Source organism: Urocitellus parryii, chromosome 1 (genome assembly GCF_045843805.1).
Source record: "Urocitellus parryii isolate mUroPar1 chromosome 1, mUroPar1.hap1, whole genome shotgun sequence".
In the NCBI taxonomy this organism is placed as follows: Eukaryota; Metazoa; Chordata; class Mammalia; order Rodentia; family Sciuridae; genus Urocitellus; species Urocitellus parryii.
In genome coordinates, this window is record NC_135531.1 from 14,179,318 (window position 1) to 14,205,045 (window position 25,728).

The window sequence follows — 25,728 nt, forward strand, 5'->3', positions numbered from 1 at the left end:
GGCACAAGGAGCCCCAGCCCTGAGTGCCACAGCAGCGCCTGTTCTGTACCCTCGATGGGCACTTGGGAGTCTTCCCACAGCACTCTAAACCGCTTCCCCATTCGTACTGTGTCAGAAAAATTACACGTGCAGCAGGAAATTTGGTAAAAATATATTTAAAAGAAGCAAGAAAAAATAGTTTTGACTTAAGGATAACTTTCATCATTCTTTTAACCCAATAGAGTTAAATTATATGTATAATGATTTCAAGTACTAACTTATAAAAGATGTGACAAATCAGAAAACAAAGAACAAGAAGACTCTTTTTTTTTCAGAAAAATGTATTTGCAATTCAAATGTTCATATAAAAAGCATAAATTTTAAAAAGTTCATAGATGTGTGTTTTTTTAGAAGTGCTATGGTTTCTCCATTCATTGCAATTACATTCCGAAATGTGCAGGGTGGTCCGCACTGCATCATCAAATGTGTTTGTCACACTGAAGTCACTCTCATCACAACCTCTCCCGAGCTGTTATCTTCTGACAAATCCTCCTGGGGCCTCATCCGGTTGAAGAGATGCAAGAGCACGTAGCCACACTGGAACCTTGGCGAGGTGAGCTGCGTTGGGTGGACCAAGTTTCTGCTCCGCAGAGCCGTCAGTGGCAACCATAAAGTCCTACTCGTGGAAGACTCTCCCCGGCTGCTCTCTTCAATGTCTGTGGCTTTGTCATAATTTAACACATCCCAGTGCAAATTCACAGCTCTCCAGCGTTTAAACACTCTGTAAACTGCAGCTCCTTCATGGACAATGAGACCTGAAATCCAAGGGGGGGAAAATAAGACGTCCTGATCAAAAGTTGGGAATCTTACTTTGTATTAAAAAAAAGGGATTTAAGAAATAGTCCATTCTGTGTTATTCATCCCCATCAAAATACAGTATTCTGACTATGCCAATATTATGACTCCTGACAAGCTACCACCCATATCATACAGAAAGAATCAATATTCGACAAGTAACTACCATCTAGAGTTAAGCAGCCATCGGTATAATTTACTTGCTCTATTGAGGCAAGAGAACACACCTTGGGCACTTAACATTTCTTTAGAAGAATCATTAAATTTGTTTATTGATTCAACATTGTGTCCATTGTGTGTCACACAATATGTTAGGGGGCTTGCACCCAACTGACAAATTAGGAAAGAAACAGATACGAAGATCACTACCATCTCCCCAGCGTCTAAAACAATGCCTGACACCCAGTAGACACAGTATACCCTTTTTGTCATTTGTCCTTTCCTCAACACGCAACAAAAGTTTATTGAACAGCTAGTTGAGCTTTACGTATATTATCCTATCTAGTTCTCACACAGCCTTATGAAGGAAACACTAGCATTTCCCTCGCTTCACAAGCAAGGAAACTAAAGCCCAGGGATGGCGGGGGCGGGGGGGGGGGGGGCTTGCCCAAGCACACACAACCAGAAGTGCTGGAGCAGGGAGGCAAACACAGGCAGGCTGACTCCATAGTCCTGGGTCTTGGCCGCTGGGAAGTGAGACTGATGGCTACATGTTCCTGAGGCAGACTTTCAGGTCATAAGAGAATCTCTGGGACCACAAACCAGTGACCCATGAGTCCAATACTGCTCACTGTGTGTGGAACCATCCTACTGCCCTCTCCACACCCAGCACACAGCCTGACTTTTGCACATTTACTGTTCAGCAGGTAGCCCCCAAAGTTGTCGAGCTTGTGACTCCTCTTGATGAAAAGGAGTACCTGGAACAAATGTCCGTCCCTTCGGATAGAGAAGTGGGGGAGGTCTCTTCTCTTTGAGGAAACTGAAATTCCACTGAAAGTCAGTCGAGAGGTCAACTGAGAGTCTGTTTTTAGGGGGAGTGTGGCCTGTGAGAGGAGCACCATCCTCCACCTAATGAGCACTGCAACCTCCTATTCAGAGCCCTGGGTACCTGCCCCAGAGAAACTTCCATAAACGTGAATAAGGAAGCATGTGAATAAGGTGCACACCTGTAATCCCAGGGGCTTGGGAGGCTGAGGCACGAGGATCCAAGTTCAAATCCAGCCTCAGCAACTTAGGGAGGTCCTAAGCAACTCAGCAAGACCCAGTTTCAAACTAAAATATAAAAAAGGGCTGGGGATGTGGCTCAGAGGTAAAGCATCCATGGGTTCAATCTCCAGTACCAAAAAAAAAAAAAAAAAATACTGCATGATTATCTGTATTTGAAGGAAACAATGGCAAACAATTGCAGAACATGAATCCAATGAATGACAGCAATGACATAAAGGGTACAGAGTTGTACCCAGAAACATGGATGAGTCTCAAAACCATAATGAAAGTCATGATGAGAAAATGAAAGTTTCTGAAAGAAACGATTCTACATTTTTTCTGGAGACACACACACACACACACATATGGTGAATGTATAAACGTACACATGAGAAAAACAAGCACTAAATTCATGATAATGGGAAGGAAGAGAAAGAAACAAGATTGAGAGCCGGCTTCAAGGAAGGCTTTCAACTGTATCCCAAATGTTGCAATTTTTTAATAAAGTGATTGGATACAGATGTTGCAAGTATTATTCTGTATATTTTTGTGCCAGTAGGATTCAAAAATTACAAATAATTAGGAAAATTAATCTGAAATGGATTGAGGAATTTGGGGAAACAAAGGAGGCTGTTGTATTATACATGAAGACTGGAGTAGCAGTAAGCAGAGTACAGAGGGACGAAGGAATGAACTCAGAGGAAACATGGGTAGCAACTGTAATGGAGGAAGGAGGAAAAACTCAGTCCCATATCTCCAAGGCTAGAGGAATGGCTAATTGAAAGAAGGGTAGTGATCTTCCCATATATACAAGGAGTGTCTGAATTGTGTTTTTGTTCGAGAAAGCAAGTTTTGGTCAGCTAAAATAATGTCAGGGAAGTGATGGAGACAGCCACACCTTGAAATATCAGGATTTTACCTACCCAATCTCAGAATTCAAGTTTTACATTGCTCCTTACCAGAAGATAACCTGATACATGTGACTTCAAAGCTTCCAAACATATTAACATAGGACTAAAAACTGCAAAAATCCATTCAGCCCAATTATTGAACACTGCCAGGTACAGCAGATGTAAACTGCTGTCAATCATAACAATTTTGGAAAACTGTTTTGACCAAATTCTTTTTCCAAAGAAATAGTCAATGTTGACCTAATTGACCAGAAGTTTTCAGGAAACATGAGTTAGGACTACTAAATTTTAGTTGGTGATTTTATTATTAGCTTTCTAAATTCTCCATGGCCATAATTTAACCTTGCTGGATCTCTTTTTCCCTCTTGAAAGCAGTTGGAAATACCTAATTTTTACATTCAGCAGGAGAGTGTTAAAATAAATTGGAAATCATCAACTATAAAGCCCCCAGATTTCCTCTGAGATGGTACTACATAACTACAAGACACTATTATCAATTAAAAATCAATAGTGAATCTATGCAGCGAGGGATATTCATTCACACTAATCACGAGACATTTACAGACTGAGAGAGGTTGATTGTGACTAAGTGCAGTGAGAAGCGGGGTAGGGGTGGCTTCACCAGTAGAAACTACTCTTTCTCAGGATCCTCTTCCTTTTTTATGGATTTCTTTTGAAAGCCAGGAATCAGGTGGTTTACTAGAGTTTAAACTCACTTACTGGGACTATATTTATTCCTGGTATTTCTTTTCTATATGCATAAATCCACCCAATGTGCAGACACAAGCCCCAGAGGTCTTTCTAGAACATTCTGAACACAATTTAACCAAGGAAAAAACACTTGAAGTTCTCCTGAGGACACACACAGTCCTCTTGAATTTCCAACTCCACGGGCAGCTTCTTAATGGCATTAAGTTATGAGTGATGTTTAGATTTCATTTTGCCCTCATGGGCACAGAGAATCACTCCTTGCCTTCTGCAAGCTTAGATTTCCCAGAAATATAATGAACTCCATCCACCCTCTACAGTGCATTTCACCCCTTTCTTCTTTGTGCTCTGGAGTTGTGGCAAATGCCTTTTATACTAGCAGTTATGAGAGGACATGATTACGATAAATCTAGGGGTAAGGCTTCATTCAAGTCTACTTCCCATGTTGAAAATCCAGCCTTTAGTTTTTATTTTATTATTTTATTTTATTAATTCTATTCTATTCTATTTTATTTATTCTATTTTATTTTATTTTTGACACTGGGTATTCAATCCCAGAGTGCCTTGAAAATCCAGCCTTTAAAAACCATACGAGTATGCTTTCTTACTGATAATCAAATGAATTTGTCACCTGGACATTTCAGATCATATGAGAATAGGACTGGATTTGCTTTGTCATCTGAGTCACTAAGTTTGCAGGGAAAAGAAATGACAATTTCTGTAAAATGTAAAGGCAAAATATTTTAGATACTAAGCTACACTAAATGGCACAGATGTCCACAAAGTGTGATTTATAGGAATTTGGGGTCTGGAGAGTCCTGGAGTGTTTCTGTATCGCAAGAGGGGAGGGATTGGGGTTTAACTGAAACATATCCTGTTGGTGTGCAAAGGAACATTTTTGTTAGGGAATAATCTTGAAAACCAAAGCAGGCCTAAATAGTTTCTGGTTTTAATAAAATTTTAAAAAGGTATAAGTGATTCCTAGTGGAGTTGGGAAGGGGAACATGGGAGGATTAGACAAACTCTAGATAGGGCAAAGATGGTGTGATGAGATGGACATCATTCCCTAAGTACATGTATGAAGACACGAGTGGGGTGTGAATATACTTTGTATACAATCAGAGATATGAAAAATTGTGCTCTATATGTGTAATATGAATTGTAATGCATTCCCACTGTCATATAGAACAAAATTTTTTAAAAAGATATAAGTGAAACATATTTAAAATGTTAAGTGGTGTGTTTGTTTTGAAATTCTATCAATAGGTAAGAATTAATTACCCAAAGAAATGAGGGGAAGATCAAGGTACATAAGGTCACCTGCTCACACACCTGTAGGTGAACACACGCACACACACACACACACACACACACACACATGCACACACACACATACACACAAACACACACACACACCTGATTTGTCTGTCTACTTCAACATCTGAACAAAGGTTGAAAAATTTATGGTCAAATAAGTTTTATCTTATATTAACAATCAAACCACTAGTCAAACATTGCCATTCCTTGTGTCACCCAGTCTCAGCCTTGGTTGGGGTAGCTGTAATTATTTTTCAAAAATTATAAGCAAAATTTTTATCAGGGGTAAATTTGTTCCAAGAACTGTCCTAAGAGTTTTATATGCTTGATTTTCATTTAGCCTAGACAGTAACTCTACAAATAGATGCTGTAACTATCAGGGAACAATTTGAGGAAACTGAGACCTAAAGAGATTTAACCATTTTTACATCACAAAGGTGCTAAAATCAGACTCAAATTCGTCTCAGTATAAACCCTGAGTACCTCAGACTTATCCATGGTAAACTTCCAGTGTATGGCGGTCTCTTCTAGTTGTAGACTGACCAACTAAGAGATCAATGTGGACTAACTATCTCAGTGTTCCCCTGGTATTCCCATGATGAAATCTTAATCCCCAAAGTGACAGTATTTGGAGGTGGCCTTTGGGAAGTAAGCAGAGTTAGATGAGATCATGAGGTGGGGTCATTATGGTGAGATAAATGCCCTTATAAAAAGAAGAGGAGACATAAAAGAGGCTTCTCTTCCTCCCTTTCTGTGTGTGCACACACCAAGGCAACATGAAGGCACAATGAGAAGACGGGAGCTGACAGGAGACAAAGACAAAGGCCCTCATGGGACACCAACTGTGCCAACACCCTGTATTTCCCAGCTCCCAGAACCACAAGAAAGAGAAATTGTTGCTTAAGCCACTCAGACTATAGATTTTGTTAAAGCCACCTACATTGACCATAAGAGACCTTATAGATAAACCTCCCCCCACCTTTCTCAAAGTAGATTAAGTCCTGGAGGCTTCAGTTTGAGCCACATTATACAATTAGTGTCATCTTCAATATCCTTGTGTGTCACTGACACTGTTAGATGCAGAAGATGACAATGAAACAGCTCTGCCCCCCACTGCCCCCCCCCAGCTCTGTCTGTCTGCTGGGTGCTGGGTGAGTTACCCCCACCCTCAGCTTTCCCAGGAAACGCAGGCCCTCAGGAAAAGGCAGAGGAACCACAAAGGAACCCAGGTAAAGCCCTGGGCACGGCTCAGTGCTTCGGAAGGCTAAAGAACTCACGGCCCGCTCACAGCAGGTGTCTGGCAGAAAAGGCTCTTGGTTATAAAATTGTCCAAGACTTCCGGCTTAATTTTACCTTTTCTCCGTTGCCAGCACTCTTATCTCTCTGTCATATTCGAAGCCTGTAAATAAACCTTGTGTCCTCCTGGGAAGTGAGTGTGACCAGACCCATGCTGGAGACTTGGGTCCTGTTTGATCCTGAGTTCTAGAACGGCTCAGGGCCTAGCTCAGCAACAGGCCTTACTTTTTTTAAAAAATATTTTCAATACAGAGTTAGTTGAATCCAAAATATGGAACCCACAGTTAGGGAGGGCCAACTGTATAGCATAAAAACAATCTATCCCATATTTTGTAAATACAGTATGGCAGGTCAGACTTTTAACTCCTAAATTTCTGTTCTTTGGTGAAGGCTACAGAATGGTGGCTTCCAAGGATTAAACAAACAGGTCTGTGGTCCATGGTACCCTCTGCTGGAATCTTTGCTAGAATGTAATAAAACACATTAGCTCTACTAACACTATTTCCCAACATGTCACAAGTTTAAATATCTTGTTAATATGAATCTTGGAGAAGTAACCAGAAATCATAGTTATTTCTGTATATACAGAATGTTTATTTTTTTTTCCTGATAGACTGAATCTGTACATCAATATACAAGAACACCCAAGAAAAAATTTAGATGAAGCTAGACAGGTAATATATATGTCATCTCAAAAGTCACCAGGTTCACAAAACAAAGTTTTCATGAATTTCTATGCCTCTGGGAAGCACAATGTGCTAAAAATATATGGGGATTTTAATGGATACTATGTCCAATGTACCCATTGGACATAGTATCCATTAATAATGTGAAGCAAATAATGTGAAGAAATAGTCCATATAAAATGCACTTTCAAGAAGTGTTGATTTTTTTCTATTGGTTATTTTAAATGATAAGATCTTGATTCCTCTCAGAATTGTCTAGAACAAAGTAAAAGTCATAGGACCAGGTTGAGAATCGAATGCTGATCATGAAACCTCACAGCTCAGGGGCTCAAACAGATTTATCATTACCACTGGCAGTACAATCATGTGTGAGAAACCTGGTAAGGACAAGGAATTATTCGGAAGCTTCCCACAACACACACATACACACACACACACACCACCCTGATGCTAGAGACTGGCTAATATCCAAATACTGATGGTGCAAGCCATCCCGTCCCCTAAGGCAGATAGCAGCACATGTGAAGTGAAGGGAAGCCCGTTCACAATAAGTGAAGGCCCTGAGGGTCACAGAGATTCTCTTGAGAGTGCACAAAAGGAACTTGGTGTCCTTTCTGTGAACTGCCTCCCTGCTCCACGAGGCCCGCAGTCACCAGGCTGGATAGGCAGGGCATGTTTGCACTGGATCTGCAGCACTGATGACATGCTGCTGGATTCAGAATGAGACTGCAGGGCCCACTTGCATATGGAGAGTAGTCTTTTGCTCAGTAATTGATGATGAACAAGCTGGTGACACAGGTTGAATTGGCTCTGTCCTGCAGTCCCTATTTCAGCAAATGACCCTAATCCAAGTCAGCTGGATCAGAAAGCTGTATCTTGCACTAAATTCTGCCCATTCTGTCTTCTTAGCAAACCTGAGCTGAAACTATAAAACAGAGAAGATCCTGGAACTTCCATTCGGACATTCGTAGGATGAGCTATTAATCATGCGTCAAGATCCAGATTCTCGCCCATGTTCTTCTCTGATACAAATAAAACCAATCATCTGCTCCTTCTGCCATCTACCACTGTGCACAGGATGCACCATCCCTGTTTTACTTGACACCTGTACTGAAACAGTTTGTATGACCAGGATCCCTAACCAGCAGTGTGCTCCCTACAATGGAAGCCTCACCCTTCTTGCCTGTGGATATCAATTCCCACTTCAGGGCCTGGTACAGGCCAAGAACTCAATCTTTGCTAAATGAGAGGGAGAGATAAAGGAGAGGGTACCCATCCCAGGAATCTAAGGGATGACAAGGATTGACTTAATCTAGCTGCACTAGTGCCACTGAAACAGAACAATGTGTCAAGTGTTGTTCTTTGAAACATTAAACTAATATTTGATGACACCAAAGACAGACTGAGACATGCATTTCAAAACTAGATTTGGAAAGGGTTTAGGAGTCAGTGCCCATATTTCATGAAACATGGGTTTTAGCCTCAAGGGAAAAAGTACGTACACACACACACACACACACACACGGAATGGCAGAAAGAAAAGAGTTAAAATTTCTTTATAAACAAAAGAATTGAAGATTCTTTATAAACGTTTGTGTTCTTCCCCAGCAAACTGTAGTCCTCTCCCCCACTGTCTTTTTGGCTTGCATCAAGCAATTAGGAACCCAAATACTTATAAAATGACTATGCCCTGGCCTAAGAGGCAGCTGTGGATTCTTCTCTGCTATTTCCAGGCAAAACAGAGAGAAGAAGCTGTCCATTTATTTCACTATTTGTTTTCTAAGGGCCAATCCATTAATCAATTATTTTATTATTATTTTTTATTTCTTGGTAGATAGATTGGAAGTTATCCTGAGTTTCAACTGCTAACCCTTGGAGCATAAATACACCATCGGCACATTCACATAATATTCCACAAAAGCTGCAAGCTCCACCATGGGTTATAAAATATATGGTATGGTGAAATTTTTAAAAGGGATTCAAATAATTCACTGGAAAAGAGAATCAATCATCTAAGTTTCTAGCCCAATAATGCCTGCAAAAAAATGGTCTATGGTTGTGATTTTTTTTCCATAAAAGAAATAAAGGAATGAGACCAATACTTTTATAGATTATAATAAAGATCTCTTAGAGGGCTCCTGTAACAGGAAGCACAGACTAGTATTAGTTTAATTTCAGTTGCAGGAATTATCATTGTGCCCCTCAGTTCAGGGACAGATAAAATATCTTGTGACAAAGGGGAAGCATCATAGATCACAAGGGTCAGAAGACCAAGAAGAGGCTGGCAGATATGGTCTCGGAATTTAAAATAAAAATTTAAAAAAAAATTGGGTATGATGTAATCCAACTTTTTCACTTGGGAGAATGAGGACTCTGGGACCCAGAGATGGGATGTTGTGTGACTGGCTCAAGGGTCCACAGTTAGTTTCTGAACCCAGGAACTGACCTAGACCCTGGATGCCTGGTCCATTCGGCTAGTTCTGCAGGAACTCTGGTCTCAGGAGCCATTTCTGGCCAAAGCTAAACATCACTAGAGTCTCTTCAGCCCACAAAATCATCAGCCGTCAGAGGAATCAATAGACAAAATTTCCTTTTGGTAACACCAAAGACTAAAATGGGTGAATTTTTCTCCAATCTCTTAAAGCATACACAGTGTCATAGGAGACAGGGGATGACAACAACCTGCACAGCTCATAAAAATAAATAACTCTGCAAGTTCTGATTTTGTGAAAACATTTTTTGGTTAAGAAAGCAATGTTGATATCTATCTTCTGTGTTAATTAAAGCTTTTAGGACTTGAAATCATTTTGGTAGATTTCCATTTGTTTCCCACATTCTAGTCCATGAACTAAACCCAGTTCTTAGAGATTATGTGGACTTTTCCTAATAGGAAGTGGAAGAAAATACAAATAATTTCGCATTTCTTCTGCAATGGACAAACTTTCTACTACAAATTCACCACGTACCTGCATACTGGTCACTTTGAGAACAATATTTTTAAAAATTTACGTTAAAACATCTAATTAAAATTTATTTATCTTTGTGGCTTCGAATATGGTATTTTAATTCTGTTGGCTATGAATTTTTTGTCTTTCTCTAAGACTGTAAAGTCAATGTGTAAAAATTCTAAACAGAAGCTATCATCTAAGCATAATTAAAATTTATAACTCTTCGCTTTCATTTCATGATGCCAGCAAGAGATTTTCAATTGAAAATATTAATGGAAATTTTAACCTGAATGTAAAAATGCTCAGTTTCTTTAATATTCTGTTCATGACTGAGTGAGAAGATTCAAGGTTGAAATGTGATTCTCTACATAGATAATTCTCATTAAGAAATAGTTTCACTCAGAACAATGGAAAGAGAAATAGATTTTGTTAGAGTATATTTCATACATGCCTTCCTTCTTTTTACTAATGTTTCCAAATGCCATTGGCTTCAATTATTTTGAATAAATTAATAAAGACTTCACAAAAAACTATATTACTTTGGGATTTTAGGGACAAATTTCTCCTTTTCTGATCTTAAATTAGCTCCTGCATTCTTAGAAAAGGTATCTGTTCTCTCTGTCATGTCTTTCTGTTTAAGACAGGAATTTGAGTAGCTTAACTTTACTGCATAGACCACAGCATTTTGCATATTAGTCATTCAAGGTTGGTTTCTAAGGAGAATTTTTTTTAGCCAAATAATAAATATAATTAACTGAGTCGTGTAAATATTTGTGCTTGTTGTACACTCTCTGGAGTAACAGGATTCCAATCTTGGGCCCTGCTTCCAGACTGTGTAACCCTGGGGAAATTACTCCCTCTTGCACTTCAGGTTTCCTGTTTCCAAGAGGAAATGATAAGAGGAGCCATGCAGTATGAGGTCCTTATGAGGATTAAGTGAGAAAGATGAGGTGAAGAGCTTAGACTGATGCACAGATCATAGTAGCTCTGATCTTAGATAACCTTGGAGGCACGGTTTTTACAACCTTTTGTCTACTCATTTGGAAGCAGTTGAAAACCTACAGGGTCTTGGTTTCTATGCTCACTTCTGTGGTTCCTGATGACCTATGGGTTTGTCTCCCTCTCCCTGTCAGCACCCACAGTGCACATCATTATTTAGAAGAATGTTTGTGTTCACATTCCCTTCAGTGAGAAAGTTCTCTGTTGTCATGTGGTACAAGGCCAGGAAACCCCCAGAGAAGAGTTCAGCTGTGAAAGACAATGCCAGGTTTGGGGGTTTGGGAAGCTGCCTCTCCCATGATCCTGCATGGGTGCAGATGGCGTTTCTTGTGATGGTTTGGCCCCACTGCTGCACAATCTGCTTTCTGCTCTTTCTTCTCATGTTGATTCAGCCTCTTTAGGGACCTTGCTTTAGCTTAGAGTACTCAGGGATACCCTAGGTTGCTGTCCTTGTCCTCAAGCCTCACATAGCCAGCATTCCCACAATCACTCTCCTGGAAAGCTGTGTTGTCACACAGTAGAGCCACACAGAGAGCACACATGGGCACATTCATGCACAGAGCGGCTCCACAGAAAGTGAGCTCTCCTGACCCTCAGTTACCGCCATAACCACCCATCATTTGTCCTGTGGCTCCTAGACCAGAAAGGCTAATGTCCATGTGTCCTTGTGGATGCAGGGTCCACAGCCTGAGGTGCATATTCCTGCTCCACCCCAGCCGGGCCTTGTCCTTCCAGAAACCAATGAAACTCCAAGCTCTGAAACGCGCCCATCCCATTGCTGATGACTGTGCAGAATGGGGTCCTCCTGCTGCAGCCTCCGGAGGGCCCTCAGCCATGCTCACAGCTCTTCACCCCCTGGGCTTCTCCTGTGTCCACAGCACCCCCAGTGGCCGATTATCACATTTCTTCTCTCCTCAAACTTTTCTCCCCACATTGTGCCTTTTCTGAGCAACTGACCAGAAATCTTCTTGACTGAGAAACAGGGACCATTCTCAGCAACAGCCCTCTCCAGCTGTGCCCACTCCTTCCCTCAGAGGCATGGGCTCTCTCCTGGGCAAGGCAAACTCACCCTCTGGGTGCTGGGCTCCAGGCCTCTACATTCTCTGTGACACGAAGCTACCCCTTCGTACCCCTGGATCGTCAGTCTTCCTTCTGATCTCCTGGGTCTTCGTTCTCGCTGTTTGTTCTTGCCTAACTCTACCCTTAAAACCAACGGGCCCTCCTCAATCCCCACACAGCCTCTGCCCTCATTTCCCTGGATCCTTTATCAGCCCAGCTTGGTCCACTTGCCCTGGACGTGGTGTCTGGCGCTGTGGGCCACCTGCTCCTCCTCCCAGAAGTCCCCCCTCGAGGTGGCATGCTTCCTTTCTCTGGCCTTGTTCTTCAGCCTGCCCATCCTGTCTCACTGTGCTGCATGTCTCGCCCTACAGACGCTGGCTTCACCTACCAGATAGGAAACCTCTTCAAGCTTTGTTGTTTGCAAAGGTCTTTTTTCAACATCAAGCTCATCACCCCACACACAGTCTTTTGGGGGCTCCTGAGCTTTCAGTGTGGTCTCACTCCCAAGCTCCACCCACGGGGTCCTTCTTCATGACCAGGCCTTACTTCCTCAGGGCTACTCTCCCAACAAGCATCTTGTGCTCCTTCCACATTAAATTTCACATGAATCTTTTAAAATGACAAAATGATATCGTGCATGCATTGTTAGGTCCAGGTAGGTGCCTCTCTCTGGGACCCTTGCTAATTCCTGCTCTTTAAATTTTGATCAAATTCCTCACCAATCTAGGAATGAAACCATATTACCCAGCAATTCCACTCCTTGGTATTTATCCAAAATAACTAAAATCAGCATACTACAGTGATATAGTCACTGTTTATAGAATGTTTATAGCAGCACAATTTACAATAGTCAAGTTTTGGAACCAGCCCAGGTACCGATCAACAGATGAAAGGATAAAGAAAATGTAATACACACACACACACACACACACACACACACTGGGGTTTTACTCAACCATAAGGAAGAATAAAATATGGAATTTTCTGTAAATAGAAGGAACTCGAGAATGTCATTAAGGAATAAGCCAGACTCAGAAAGTCAGAGGTCAAAATTTTCTCTCGTATGCAGAAGCTAGAGCAAAATAAGAAATAAAAGGGCAGAGGGTCCCACGAAAACAGAAATGGAGTTGATGGAGTAGAGGAAGGAGATTGATGGGGAAGTAGGAGGGACGGGGAAAAGAAGAAACCGCAGAATGAAATTGACCAAATTATGCTATGCCCATGGATGAATATACCACAGCGAATTCCATTTTCATGTATATTCATAAGGCACCAATATTTAAAAAATGAATAAATAGGAGGACGATCTGTAGAGTAGAGGAGCGGAACAGGAGACAAAGAGGACTAGAAACTGAAATGAAGCAAATTATACTCCGTGCATGTGTAAGTGTGTCAAAAGGAACCCAAATACTGTGTATGAGTATAATGAACTAATAAAAACATTTTTGACAAATTTTAGCTCAAGATTTTCTTTCCTCCCCAGAGACTTTGCTGACTCTAGGCATGATGAACCTTCCCCCATCAGTTCTCACGTCTATTTTTCAGTTTGTGTATGAATCACTTTGTCTCCTCAGTATCTCCCTGCAGCAAGTGGAAAGCAGGTAGCACGCTATAATCCAGGTTTCAGCAAACAGTGAAGCACCAGCGAGTGCATATTTTAGCTGTGCAAACCTTCAGGGCCTCTCGCAACTTCTCATACAGAGAACAATAATGACTTGGTATGGCCGCGTCCTGGCACCACTGTGTGGGCACTGAAGTTTAAAAGTGATGTAATTTGCCTAAATCGTGGGCTCTACAAAAACAGGCAGTGGGCTGGCTCTGGGTCTTGGGCTTCTGTGTACCAGCCTTTGTTCTGTTTATATCTCTACATTGATTAGCACACAGGATGCACACCATGAAGGTTGGCTCAATAGGTGACTGACACCTACCTCCTTGGTTAGAGGGCCCCCAACTGAAAGACACAGCCCATGTGTACTGATTCCCTACAGAGGAAATGGAAGTCAACCACACCAACATACTATTCTGTTGCGGTTCTGCTAATTATGGTAATGTTTCTTCAAAAGAACTTGAATTTTTCAAGGTCACACAAGGGGAAGGCTGAATTAGGGTTTTGTTTGTTTTGTTTTGTTTTCTCCTGGGAGTACTAAAGGGTTAATTAGCTTTAAGAGCCCATTCTAAGCAATGAAGGGCAAGTAGCAAAAAAAAAAAGTTCCCCTCTATTTTATTTCCTGGGGTTTTAAAAGCAGCAATATCCATGATAATAATCTTTAGACAAATTAGTGAACATCAGTATGATTAAGGCATAAAACCCCACTATAATTTGTACCTCCAGAGGAAAAAAGACAATGACCTACTCCTCACAGCAAATAAAGGATAAAAATTTGTTTTTCCTCAAACACTTTTGCATTGCACAGGGCCACTCTGCCTTTGTCCTGAAGGTCCCGACTAGAATGTGCTCAAAGTGCAAAGCATCACAAACTGGAGCTGGCCAGGATGAACTCCAGATAGGGCTGAAGGCTGACCAAATTCCTCAGACTCTCTAAAGAAGCTGTGGCATTTCCTGGGGTATGAAGCATGCTAACATATTCAGAAACCAAGGATAATGCGCTGTCCCTAGGAAGGAATTCACTCTGTCTAAGAAATAATTCCAAACGAGCCAGCGGCACATGCAAACCCCTAACAGCCTCGACTGCATATGTGACAGATTCTGCCAGTACAGCCAACCTCACAGCCCTCCACCAGGGGTGGAGCTGGAAGGCAAACCCGGAAAGGCTCTGGGAAAGAGCAGAAGAATGCTTCTGTTCTCCTACAGACGCAGCTGGGTGAAGGTCTCCCAAGTAGCCAAATTGTGGTGCTGAGGGATATAGGTCCCCGATCAAATTATAGCTCAGGAAATGAAAGCATTTCCTGGAGCAGAAGTGGCTGACATGCTTCTGATGTCTAGAGGGGAAAATTACAGCGATGTGGAGATTCAAAAAGGAAATACTGGGCTAATGACCTTTCCTGGTTATTATGCTAAATAGTGTTTTAAGTTGAGCTTCTTTTTTTCACATGCCTTGTGATTCATGCAGACTTATCTACATCAGTTCTTTTTAAAAAACTCAATGAGACAAATACAGCAACAGTATTTCCTACCACTTGCACCACACCCTTGAACAGCCTTCTGAGCTGACCTACTGACCTTGAGAACTCTGCAGATTCTGAGTGATCCTAGTTGCTTAGATTCCATGCTTGGCTGTGGTGGTGGTGATTGGAGTGGGGACGGGTGATGAAGGGTTGAATCTGGCCAATGAACCACATTAATTTGTGCAATTAATACGTGTTAATAGAAAATTAAGATTTCTTTTAAATTAAAAAAAATACATGTACATGAAATCTTTTTGATGGAAATTGCTGGCAATTTTTAATGGGGCAGACCTGTCCAGCTTTGGTGGCCCTGACAAAGCAAAATGTGTAAGGTGATGCAGGCTGGCATCAATGGTACCAACTCTTCATGAAGGACCTGTGGACTGTGTCCAACCACATTGGCCTCTGGTGGTCCTGCCTCTCTTCTCAGGGAAGACCAGGAAGGAGCTCACTCTATTCAGTCATCCCCAACCCCCTCTGTGCAGAAATGCTGACTGTTCTCTTGGTAATTTTACATATTTCACTTGGAACTACTTGATAAATTTTACAATTTATCCATAAATATCTTACAGCTTAAAAAAATTCTACCTATCCACAATGACCCAAGGGCCACACATTTGACAAACCTCACCAGCAGCTGCTTCAAGCACTATGAACATGTATTAGTGAACCTGAAGCTCTCCTGTGGTTAAAAAAAAAAAAAAAAAATACTTGTTTTTGCTCTAAATTATGTGATATCTCAACTTTCAATGATGACTTTTTTCTAACTCTTCTCAGTAGACACAGTTTTCATCTAAAATGTTCTAAGAAATATTGTCAACTTCTGAATCATGCTGAGAGGTGCCAGAAATCATGAACATTTCGTCTTTAGAAAGTTATAGTTTAAAAGTCATTTGCATTTTGCTTGAAATGTACTAGAATTTTATTTTTCCATAGCAGTAGAATTAGTTTCTTAATTATGCTTTGCTTATGCTGCCTGGTTTACCTTCATTTCAAGCAAGGAAGATGATCTACGGCACTGTTTTAGGAGAAAATTCTCCCGTCATTAATTAGACAGTGACCATTCCTGCTGCTGGAACATATCTATGGTTTGATTATCCTGATATTTTTTTTTGTCAAAATTCACCATTTTTATCTGTATAATTATCACAGTTAGGAAGTGTATTTGTAGGTTTCATGTCAATAAAATGTTAAATCTTATATTAATTTTAACTTCTCTACCTGAAAAAATTGGTTCAGTAAAGCAATATCCAAAGATAGAAATATCCTGGCTTTTTAAAATGTAAAGATATGTCTGATATCATCAATCAGAGGTTGTAGGAATGTGTTGTATTTATTATTCTGATGTCTATAATGGAATGTGAATGTATTACCAACAAGTTACTCTAGTTTTTTTTTTTTTGTGTGTGTGTGCCCAAGTAGCTTTAGCCAGATAAACGATCAACTATTGAAAAATGTGTTTTCAAAAGGACTACATGAGTCTAAATAACTATTTCAAATGAAAATATGGGAAAACAAAAGTTTATGTTGGGGAATGCAAAGCCCCTGCAAAAGGAACATATTTTTTTCAGTATTAAATATAACTGGTACAGTGAGAAGAAAACATTTTGACCTGAGTCTCATTCTATTATATCTCAGTTTATTTTCTAGAATTCCCTAATCTCTGTAGCTCTCAAAAACAAGAGAGCATAAAAATCATATTATACTTATTTCATTATTTCAAAAGAGCTCTGATATCTTTTGTTCCTGGAGGCCTATCGAAGTGTGTGTATGTGTGCGCACACACGCATTCTGGATGCTCGTGCTTTGAGAAATAAAGTAATATGGAGAACAAAATATTTTAGTATTTTAGTCAGTATGTTAGTCACAGAGCCAAGTGACAGAGGGTGGCCATTTTTTCTTAAGGCAATTTCTGGGAGCACGTTCTATGCCAAAAAGAAACAGAATGAAAGTAAAAATCTCCTCCATGTTAAGATATAATAGAAGAAACTGACTCCGGGGTGCCTCAATGAGCTGGAGAACACAGGAATTTGGAGAGGCAGTGAGCTCTAATCTTGGGCCTTCCTGCTGGATTCTGTCTTCAGAAAGAACTAGTGACTGTGTTGACAGAGCAGGCCTGGTCCACCTCTGCATGTCACATCCCTGGTATTCTGAAAGACACCAGGACCACATGCCCGGTAGCATGACCAGTGTGGCTATTCTTATTTTCTTAAATAAAAATTGTCACCACCAACTTAGTTAGAGAACCTGTTTTAAGAAAACCACTCTTGAGGTGTTTATTTTAAATATAGCTGAAACCACCAATTTTCAATGTCAAAAAGGGATGATATCCACGGTGGGCAAAGTGTGGAAAACAGGAACTCTAATATATTTGGAGGAAATACAAATTGTAAAGTGTTTTCAGAGGGAGATTTAAAAGGACTTTTCAGAATTCAACATGGTGCTTTTTACTTAACTCCGATTTTTCCACTAATCAGAATCTTTCCTACAGTTATACTCATGTAAAAGAGGTGTCCATTCAGGACTGTCCCTAAGGGCAAAAATGGGTAACAACCTAAATATCCATCAGTAGATGAAAGATTTAATGAATCATGTTTTAACAGAAAAAGAGCTCATGTTGTTGAATGGAAAAGACTGATTGCACAACAAATTGTATAGTATGGTCCCATTTACATGAAAAATAAAATACCTAAGTATCTGTGTGCCTATACATGTATAAGCTGAACAACAACAACAACAAAAATCCCAAGGGTATATATTAAAGTGTCGACGGGAGATTTCTGCAAGGGAAGCAGCATAACAAAAAGGATTGTATTAGTGAAGGTCTCACAACTTCAAAGATTTCATAATTACAAACTAAAATTTATGTGGGATGTGGGTGAGTGGATAAAGGTGTGTTATGTGGACAGTTAAGAAAATTTTAGAAGAACAAAATCAGTGCATGTTTTAAACAATTCCTTCACACAGTATTCCAGGGAAGACCAAAACCTCTTCCAGACATGAATTTGCCACTCACTTATTATGGTTAATAGATTAGGTTCATGATCTGCACCCTCTATTTGGGCATTCCCACCGGTGTAACAGGTTTTAGTTTGTTGCCTGGCCCGAGCTACGTGACACTAACATGTCGTGGTAACCACTCTCAGTGTCTGGATGCAAGCTCACCAAATAACTCTGTTCCCTGGGTCATCTCCTAGACCCTCCAGCTCTAGTCATTAATAAATGAGTTCAACTTGTGGCACAGGCTTCCTCTGAGTCACATGACCAGTGGAAGTGACAGCCTCCTACATTCTCAATGTGCAAAGTGTGGTGTGAAGAAGCAAATCCCCTGCCCAGGGCACTGTGCAAACCTCTGGGGGGCCAACATGACCCTACAGTGGTTCTCACTCCTCTCTGAGTTAGCACCACTGGTTACAACATCTCAGAGATTTAAATCCTGTATATTAGTTTTCCTGTGAACAATCACAGTCTGAATGTCATCTACTCAAATATTTAAAAGAGCTTCCTAAATATAGTCTAAAACTACATCTCTTCCCACTTGACTTTCCTTAAATCAGATACGAACTGTAAAATAAATGTGGGTTGAAAATCAATTCACATTTAACCCATAGAAGTCTTCTGGAAAAAGTTCAGTAACAGAAAAGTCATCTGCGAGGCATGTTTCCCCTTTAAGGCTCTCTGTCTGCCTCTAAGCAACTTTCCTCTCCCTCTGACAGTCTTTGCATTTGCTCTCATTGTCATCTCCCCTGGAACAGAGAGGTCTTTTCCACTTGAGAACTACAGACCATGCATGCAGACAAGGTGAAGATATTCATCAGATCCTTACACGTTTGCCATGCCATCATCCAATACAGCAGCCACTAGTAACACATGGCTATTTAAATTACAAACTAATTTAAAATGTAGTTTGTCACTCTCTCTAGCCACATTTAAAATACCCGACACCCAAATTATCTAGTGTCGATGGTATCAGACAGCACAGATGCAAAACACTTTTGTCATTGCGGAAATTCTATTGAACAGACTTGATCTTGAAACACTAATAGCAAGGAAAAAAAAATCTTGGGAAAGAAGAAAAGACATTAATTAATAATGAATGAAATCAACAAACAAATTCACTATATCTGGAAATAAGTAAGCCAAATTCTCCAAGTAAATGAATGTTCTACAAATCTTGAAATTTCATTTAACAATTCAATTTCTTGCTATCTGTTATATACACTGGCTGGATTATAACATTTTTGGATGCTAGAATAATCATCTCTGGATTTTCTGAATTTTTAAAAAGGACATTCAAAGTTGTCAATCTGGTCCTTCTCATTTAGGTATAATCAAGTCTGAAAAGGTTGTAGGACTGTTTCTATCCTGAAGTCCTCTGAATGAAGAGCTAATCTCGCATCCTCCAGCGGTGAGAAGGGGACCACCTCTTCACCTGTGGGGTTTCTATTCAGCTGTCACCCAGCTTGGCAGTCACTTCCCCAGAAAATCTGCTGAAACCTTCCCCTCCACACAACAATCCGGCATTAATCTCTCCCTGTATTATCCAGCTACCATTTTCCTGTGCATACTTCCATAGCGACACAGCCCAGTGATCCTTACTTTCACACCTGTCCTCCCTGTCAAACTAAATACCAAACAGAAAGAGATTCCCCCAAGATTAAGTTCATCTGGGGTGGCATTGCAATGGGAGCGTACGTGTCACAACAAACTGAAGGCACTCAAGAGGCAGAAGCACTGGGAAGTCTTCAAAGGCAAAACGAGGAGCAATGCACCAAGTATTCTGAAACACTAATCCTTGGCCACGAGGATTAAAATCAAGGATGCTTAAGGATCAATAACACAGGTGATGCCAGACTGAGATTAAACAGGCGACTCATGGGCAGATGTCTTGGAGGAAGTATTCTCTGTGAGGTGGCAGTGGCCTTTCTGCAAGGTGTGGTCCTCACAGGGTTTCTTGTGGCACTTCTTGTTATCAGTCATAAGCATGGGACTCCAACTCTACAACTTCCCAATATTATTATTTTTTTTTTGTTGCACTTTGACAAAATGCCTCCGTTTTGATCCGTTTTGATCTTTAGAACTCTCCCAGGCCCAGGAGGCCAGGAGCTCCCTGGGGACAGGAGAGGGGCTGACTCATTTGCAATCCCAGCATCCAGCACTGTGTCTGGCACACAGAACACTCCTAGTAAACATTTATTAAACTGACCTAAGCAAATTGCACCCAAAGTTGTAAACCTGCTTCTCACTAAAAGTCTGCCTGTCAGTAGTATTCAGGGTAGAACCAATGTAATTTGTGTTACTTTCTACATTTAATTATCGGACAGCTGAATTAATTTGAAACATTATCGGGAGCTATAATTCTGGCTATAATCCTGTTGGCTACCACTTTCTTTACCATAGTCGTTCCTCAGTTTTTTAAGAAAGGAAATCAGATTTGCTCAGAACAGACTAATTAGTGAGAAAGCCAAGTAAAATAAATAATGTTCAATCTGAATTCTTTAATTTTTTTTTAAAACATTCAAATACATCAATGAATGATGGGATTTGGCTTTAATAAACTAAGACGATGAAAAGTATTGTTGGTATTTAAAATTCACTTTCAAAATGTCTCCAAAAATAGCAACTATTTTTATTTCTGAGAAACTACTTTATAAAACGGACAAATGCTCAAATTACAAAAGAGAAGTCCAAATATGTCATGTATTACCCAAAGATCATCAGTTCATGTATCTGAGTCCTTAAAAGCAGAAATTGATTAATTTTGATTAAAATGCTGACAGTAATCATCAAAACTTAAGAGATAATAAATGCAAGTCATAAAACTTAAGAAAATGATTTTCTAACCAGGAAATAAATGCCTAGTCCTTTTTAATGTTCAATGATATCAAGAAATCAACTGGAACTTTCTTTTCCCCCCTCCAAGCTAAACTGAAAGCATAGTGATTCATTTATTTTTCATACTCCTTTTTTTTTTGAAAAATTTACTTTTAACTGATACATAAAAACATAAAAATTGTCTATTAAGCAGGGCACTATGTAATATTTCCATACATGTATGCCTTGTGTAATGTTTAAATCAGATTAAACGTACCTATCTCTTCAAGCATTTATCATTTATTTATGGTGAGAACTTTTGAAATCCTTTCTTCTGGTTTTTTTGAAATGCTTCTCTTTATGGACGATCACAGTGTATAACATTCAAATCAAAAGAATAAACACTCTCTTTGAACTTGTCAAAGGACTGCATTTGTAGAACAGTTTTGTGACTCTACATAGAACATTGCACTAGAGATAAAATCTGAATTGAGATTTCAGATATCTAAATGCTTGCATATGCATTGTTGCATTTAATACAGAATGTTCATATACATGATTAGCTCAATTATTTGGGCAACATCTGTTCAGTTTACCTATTATTCATGACATTTCCCTCCCTTCTGTGTTTCTTTCTGGCCTGAAATTTGATGAGTTTCTTTCCTATTGATCTTATGTTAGTGACAAGGGAGGAAAGAAAAACAGGAAGGAAAATCTGGCTAATTATATTTTAGACATTTATAGTTAGAGTTCCTTTTTAAAAATTAACTGAGGATTTTGAAATTGCTAGTTAAATAAACTAAGGCTGTAATAAGTACAGACGTTAATTTAAGTGATCTAAAGTTATTTAAATGTTTCTGACTTATTCAAATGTGCTCAACCATTTCTAATTAATCACATAATTACTTTCTAACTGTTATTTCCTTTATTTGACCCGAATGATAGGGATTACTATTCCAAATTTTATGGGTGACAAAACAGAACCATGGAAAGATGATCTGGCCAAGAAAAGGCCAGGATTTGAAACCAATTCATTTGATCCCATTTCCTGGAACCTCCAGTCCTTAAGCTTTAGCATCAGAATTTAAGAGACACAGGCAGCTGAGCTCCACCCCAGAAAGTTTCTGATTCGGTAGGTCTGGATTGCAACCTGAGGATATGTGCAGGTGCTGCTGCTACCAGCCATCTAGAGACCACACTTTCAGAAACCACTGCTTTAAATCATGGCTATCGCTCTCCTTCAGCTCTTTCAACAGCCCTGAGGCTGGAAACCACATAAGAACAGAGAAATTCCCGTGATACCTCGTGTCCCACTCTAACCACCCCCTGATACCAACTGACTGGTCATGACCCCAGTGTCTGCCTGTGGCACCTCACAGGCACCACATGAATTTGGAATGAATTGGCTTTCATTTTCTCATGGTATTAGGGAAAGGACAGATCTGTCAAGGGAAATGCAGATGTAATCTTTCTATAGGGTCTATTTTTTAAAATGTATGATAGGTTTTGTTTTCTGAGCCACTGAATTTATCATGTGAAACAATGAGACAGGAACCAACTAGGAACAGTGTCTGCAAATCCCTAACCTCTCAAGGAGTGCCTTCTGCCTCCAGGGAATCTGAGCCACAACCGGGTGCAGGTCTTTTAGGGTACTGTTCTCTTCCCCAACCACAATATTGCACAATATTGCCATCTGCATCAGCATGTGTTTCCCCCAAGTTTGTGAAAGGAAACTGGCTTGCTCCCCCTTCCTTAGAAATAAATTATTGCCCTTATATTGCTCACTCCAATAATTTCTTCAACCCCTTCAACTTTCCTTTTAGTTGCAGAAGGTGCCATTTTAAACGGGCATTATCCTGCTAATTTTATCAAACTATACTGGAATACAAATGCTTTGCTGTGCTTAGGAAAGTGCCCAGATTATGAAACCCACCTCGACCCTAGATAAGCAATTATCTGGAAAACCAAGATAATGTGAACTGCAACATTCTATGAATATGAGATCCAAATGGTGAAAATATCATCGCTGAAAGAAACGGATTACTGATAGTTGGTGAAGGTTCAAGGTCATGGTCTTACCTATGCACACTAGATCCATAAAACCATACATTCCATAGCAGATCTGAAAAAGGATGTCCTTCCTCTGCCACACTGCATAGGGGCTGAAGGCTGACCAGAGGAGCCACGTCACACTCGCTATTAAGAACAGGGATCCTAGGATTACAGCAATCATCTGAACTTTCTCAACCAGTGTTATAGAAATGCTTTGCCACTAAAAGAAAAACAGAGGCATGTGAGAAAAAGATGCTGTATATAACTCAAAAAGGAAAAAAAAAAAAAGAACATTTTCAGCCCCATGTTTCTCTTCATAATGTCAGACCCCTTGCAATCTGATCAGCCCCCAAATGAATTTTTCCATTTCATTCAGGCAATAAAAGAAAGACAAGCAGATAAAGATTAATGAATTGCCTTAACTTCATTATTTTTAGTAATTCACCATTCTACAAGTTTAATCTACTTTACTTCAGATAATAGTACTGAGTGTGAATAGCTGAGGAATATTTAGTACCTGGGAATCACATTATTATCTCTCATGAATGCATGAAATTAAATTTATCTGACAATATATGGTAAGAACTCCTCTATTTGATATTATTTTAATTCTTAATACATCTGGCTCCTTAAAAGGGGGAAAGGAAACTGTTGTTTTTGCAGAAACATGTAAAAAATTTTAAAAAGAAAAGTAAGTTATATAAGAACATCAGTGGAAAAAGTCATTTAAGATAATACACAGTAAAAAAAAAATCATAAGGAAACCATGAAATTTACATTATCTGGTAGTGGTGAATTTCATCTGCACAGATATTACTGACTTTATTATCCAATGGGTAATCCATGAAGTCTTTTTATCAAGATTTAGAATTTGTACGCAAATGTGAGTATCTTGGAAACACATGCATTATATTGGCATACACTATTCACTGGGTAAAGTAATTTGTTCTCCTAAATATCAGTATTTGAGAGGATTCACAGTACAAATGATCAAAAATCCTTCAAGGGTGCTACCAACTTGAGAGGCTTAATTAGTCATGTTGTCACTTTCAAGTGTCTGGAACAAAAACAAACCTAGAATTATCATTAGGATTTGCCAGTCAGCAACAGAACCCGACAGGATCTTAGTCCCCTCTGTTTGGAGTCCATCTGTGACAACACATGGCTGATCAGAAAAATCCCAAGGTGCATGAAGCAGCCTTATTTTAAAAGTGAGTTTAAGCAATCAGTGTCCACTGGATGAGTTTGATATTTCCTTAAAGGCTTAACTTACCTTAAGTCTGAATCCTGTTACTATCACCACCTCTAATTCCCTCCCTCCCTCATGGTCCACTCTCCTTTTTGCTCTCATACATACAGAATCCAAAAATAAATAATCTACTTATAATATTTTAAGTCCATACTTGACCTTGCATATCCAAGTATATTATTATTATATTCTGCATTTGTTGCAGATTAAATTCCAACATACATTTTAAATATTTTATATTCCAAAGTCGTTTTTCTTTTTAAAGACCGAACCAAACAATAAGCAGTTATTTGCTGGAAGAAAGATACTTCTGTTCATTTTAATGCAAAAATTCATTTATCAAAAAAATAGTTCTTGCTTTTATCAGTCTGATAAATAATTAAACATAATTTTATCACTACAAATGAATCAATGTTGTATTCCAAACATGATTTTAGAGTTATCTTTTTTTGTCTTAGCTTCCTGATGCAAACATTAATTTCAAACTGCCAGTCATCTGAATTTTAAAGCATTTTAAATTTGGGTTCAGCAAACAAATACAAAGTGTCAATGTATCTGGTTCTTATTTAGTTTGATTCTCATTAAAATCTGTCTTAAATACAAGAATACAGTAACAACATAAAATGCCATCCTAGATGGACAGTACCTTATCTGTATGCCATCTTACCCTTTATCAATTTATTAATTGCATAATCAGATAGATGAGAATGGCACAGTAGATGACAGGCCACAGGACACCGTGCAGCAAGAGTGTCCTCTGTGTATGTATGTGTGTGTGTGTGTGTGTGTGTGTTTGTGTGTGTGCACGTGTGTGGTTTTCACGAGGTGTTCACATGCTCAAACACGTACACATGAATCATAGTTGAGGGTAGCCAAGAGTGAGAGAGGAGAAGTCCTCTCTATCATCTATTTTTCTTTTGCCAATAATTCTTACGATGTTACAGGTTCATTATGTAACTTTAGTGGAGTTAAATTCGGGCAGTTCCATGTCACAGAATTCACAATATATGGCTTCAATTAGACCTTCTCATAAATTGATCTAAGCTTGCTTTCATGATAGCTGAGTGACAACATGGTAGCCATGGGCACAGAGTGGTGTATCCCTTTTAGATGCTCTGATTTGGGAGGACTGTGATGACAGCTGGATGTGGATTTGGAGTTTCCTGGGACACTGGATTGGGGTGGCCACACATGACCCTGAGGTGTCAGACCCCTCCGTCTCCTGTATGGCATGCATCTAACTCACCAGGTAGAGCTGCTCCTTGGAAGGAAGGTAAATGAATAAAAGGAGAGTTATCAGAAGCATGGATGCTGCCCACTTGTTTGGTGACACCAAATTTAAAATGCTTTGAAATTCAAATCTCTGGCAGTTTAGAATCATTGTGCTTCAAACCACACCAGGAAGCTGGGAGAAAAGAACAACTCTGGATTACAAAGCACTGGGAAGCTTAATTATTTCTATTATCATAGAAATTGTTTTTTGTCATGGATACAAGTAGCATTTTGAGACTGTAATGCTTATT

At 39.6% G+C, this 25,728-nt stretch overlaps 1 protein-coding gene across 1 annotated transcript in view; it reads right to left on the reverse strand.

Annotated features, from left to right (window-relative positions):
• Positions 1-471: 471 nt before the first annotated feature.
• Marchf11 (membrane associated ring-CH-type finger 11) overlaps positions 472-25,728 on the reverse strand; it is a 111,352-nt gene continuing 86,095 nt past the window's right edge. Inside the window, exons 3-4 of the mRNA XM_026392393.2 lie at positions 22,984-23,176; positions 472-794 (exon numbers count right to left, since the gene is read on the reverse strand). Coding sequence (XP_026248178.2) covers positions 472-794; positions 22,984-23,176 — 516 coding nt within the window. The remainder of the gene's footprint in view (positions 795-22,983; positions 23,177-25,728) is intronic.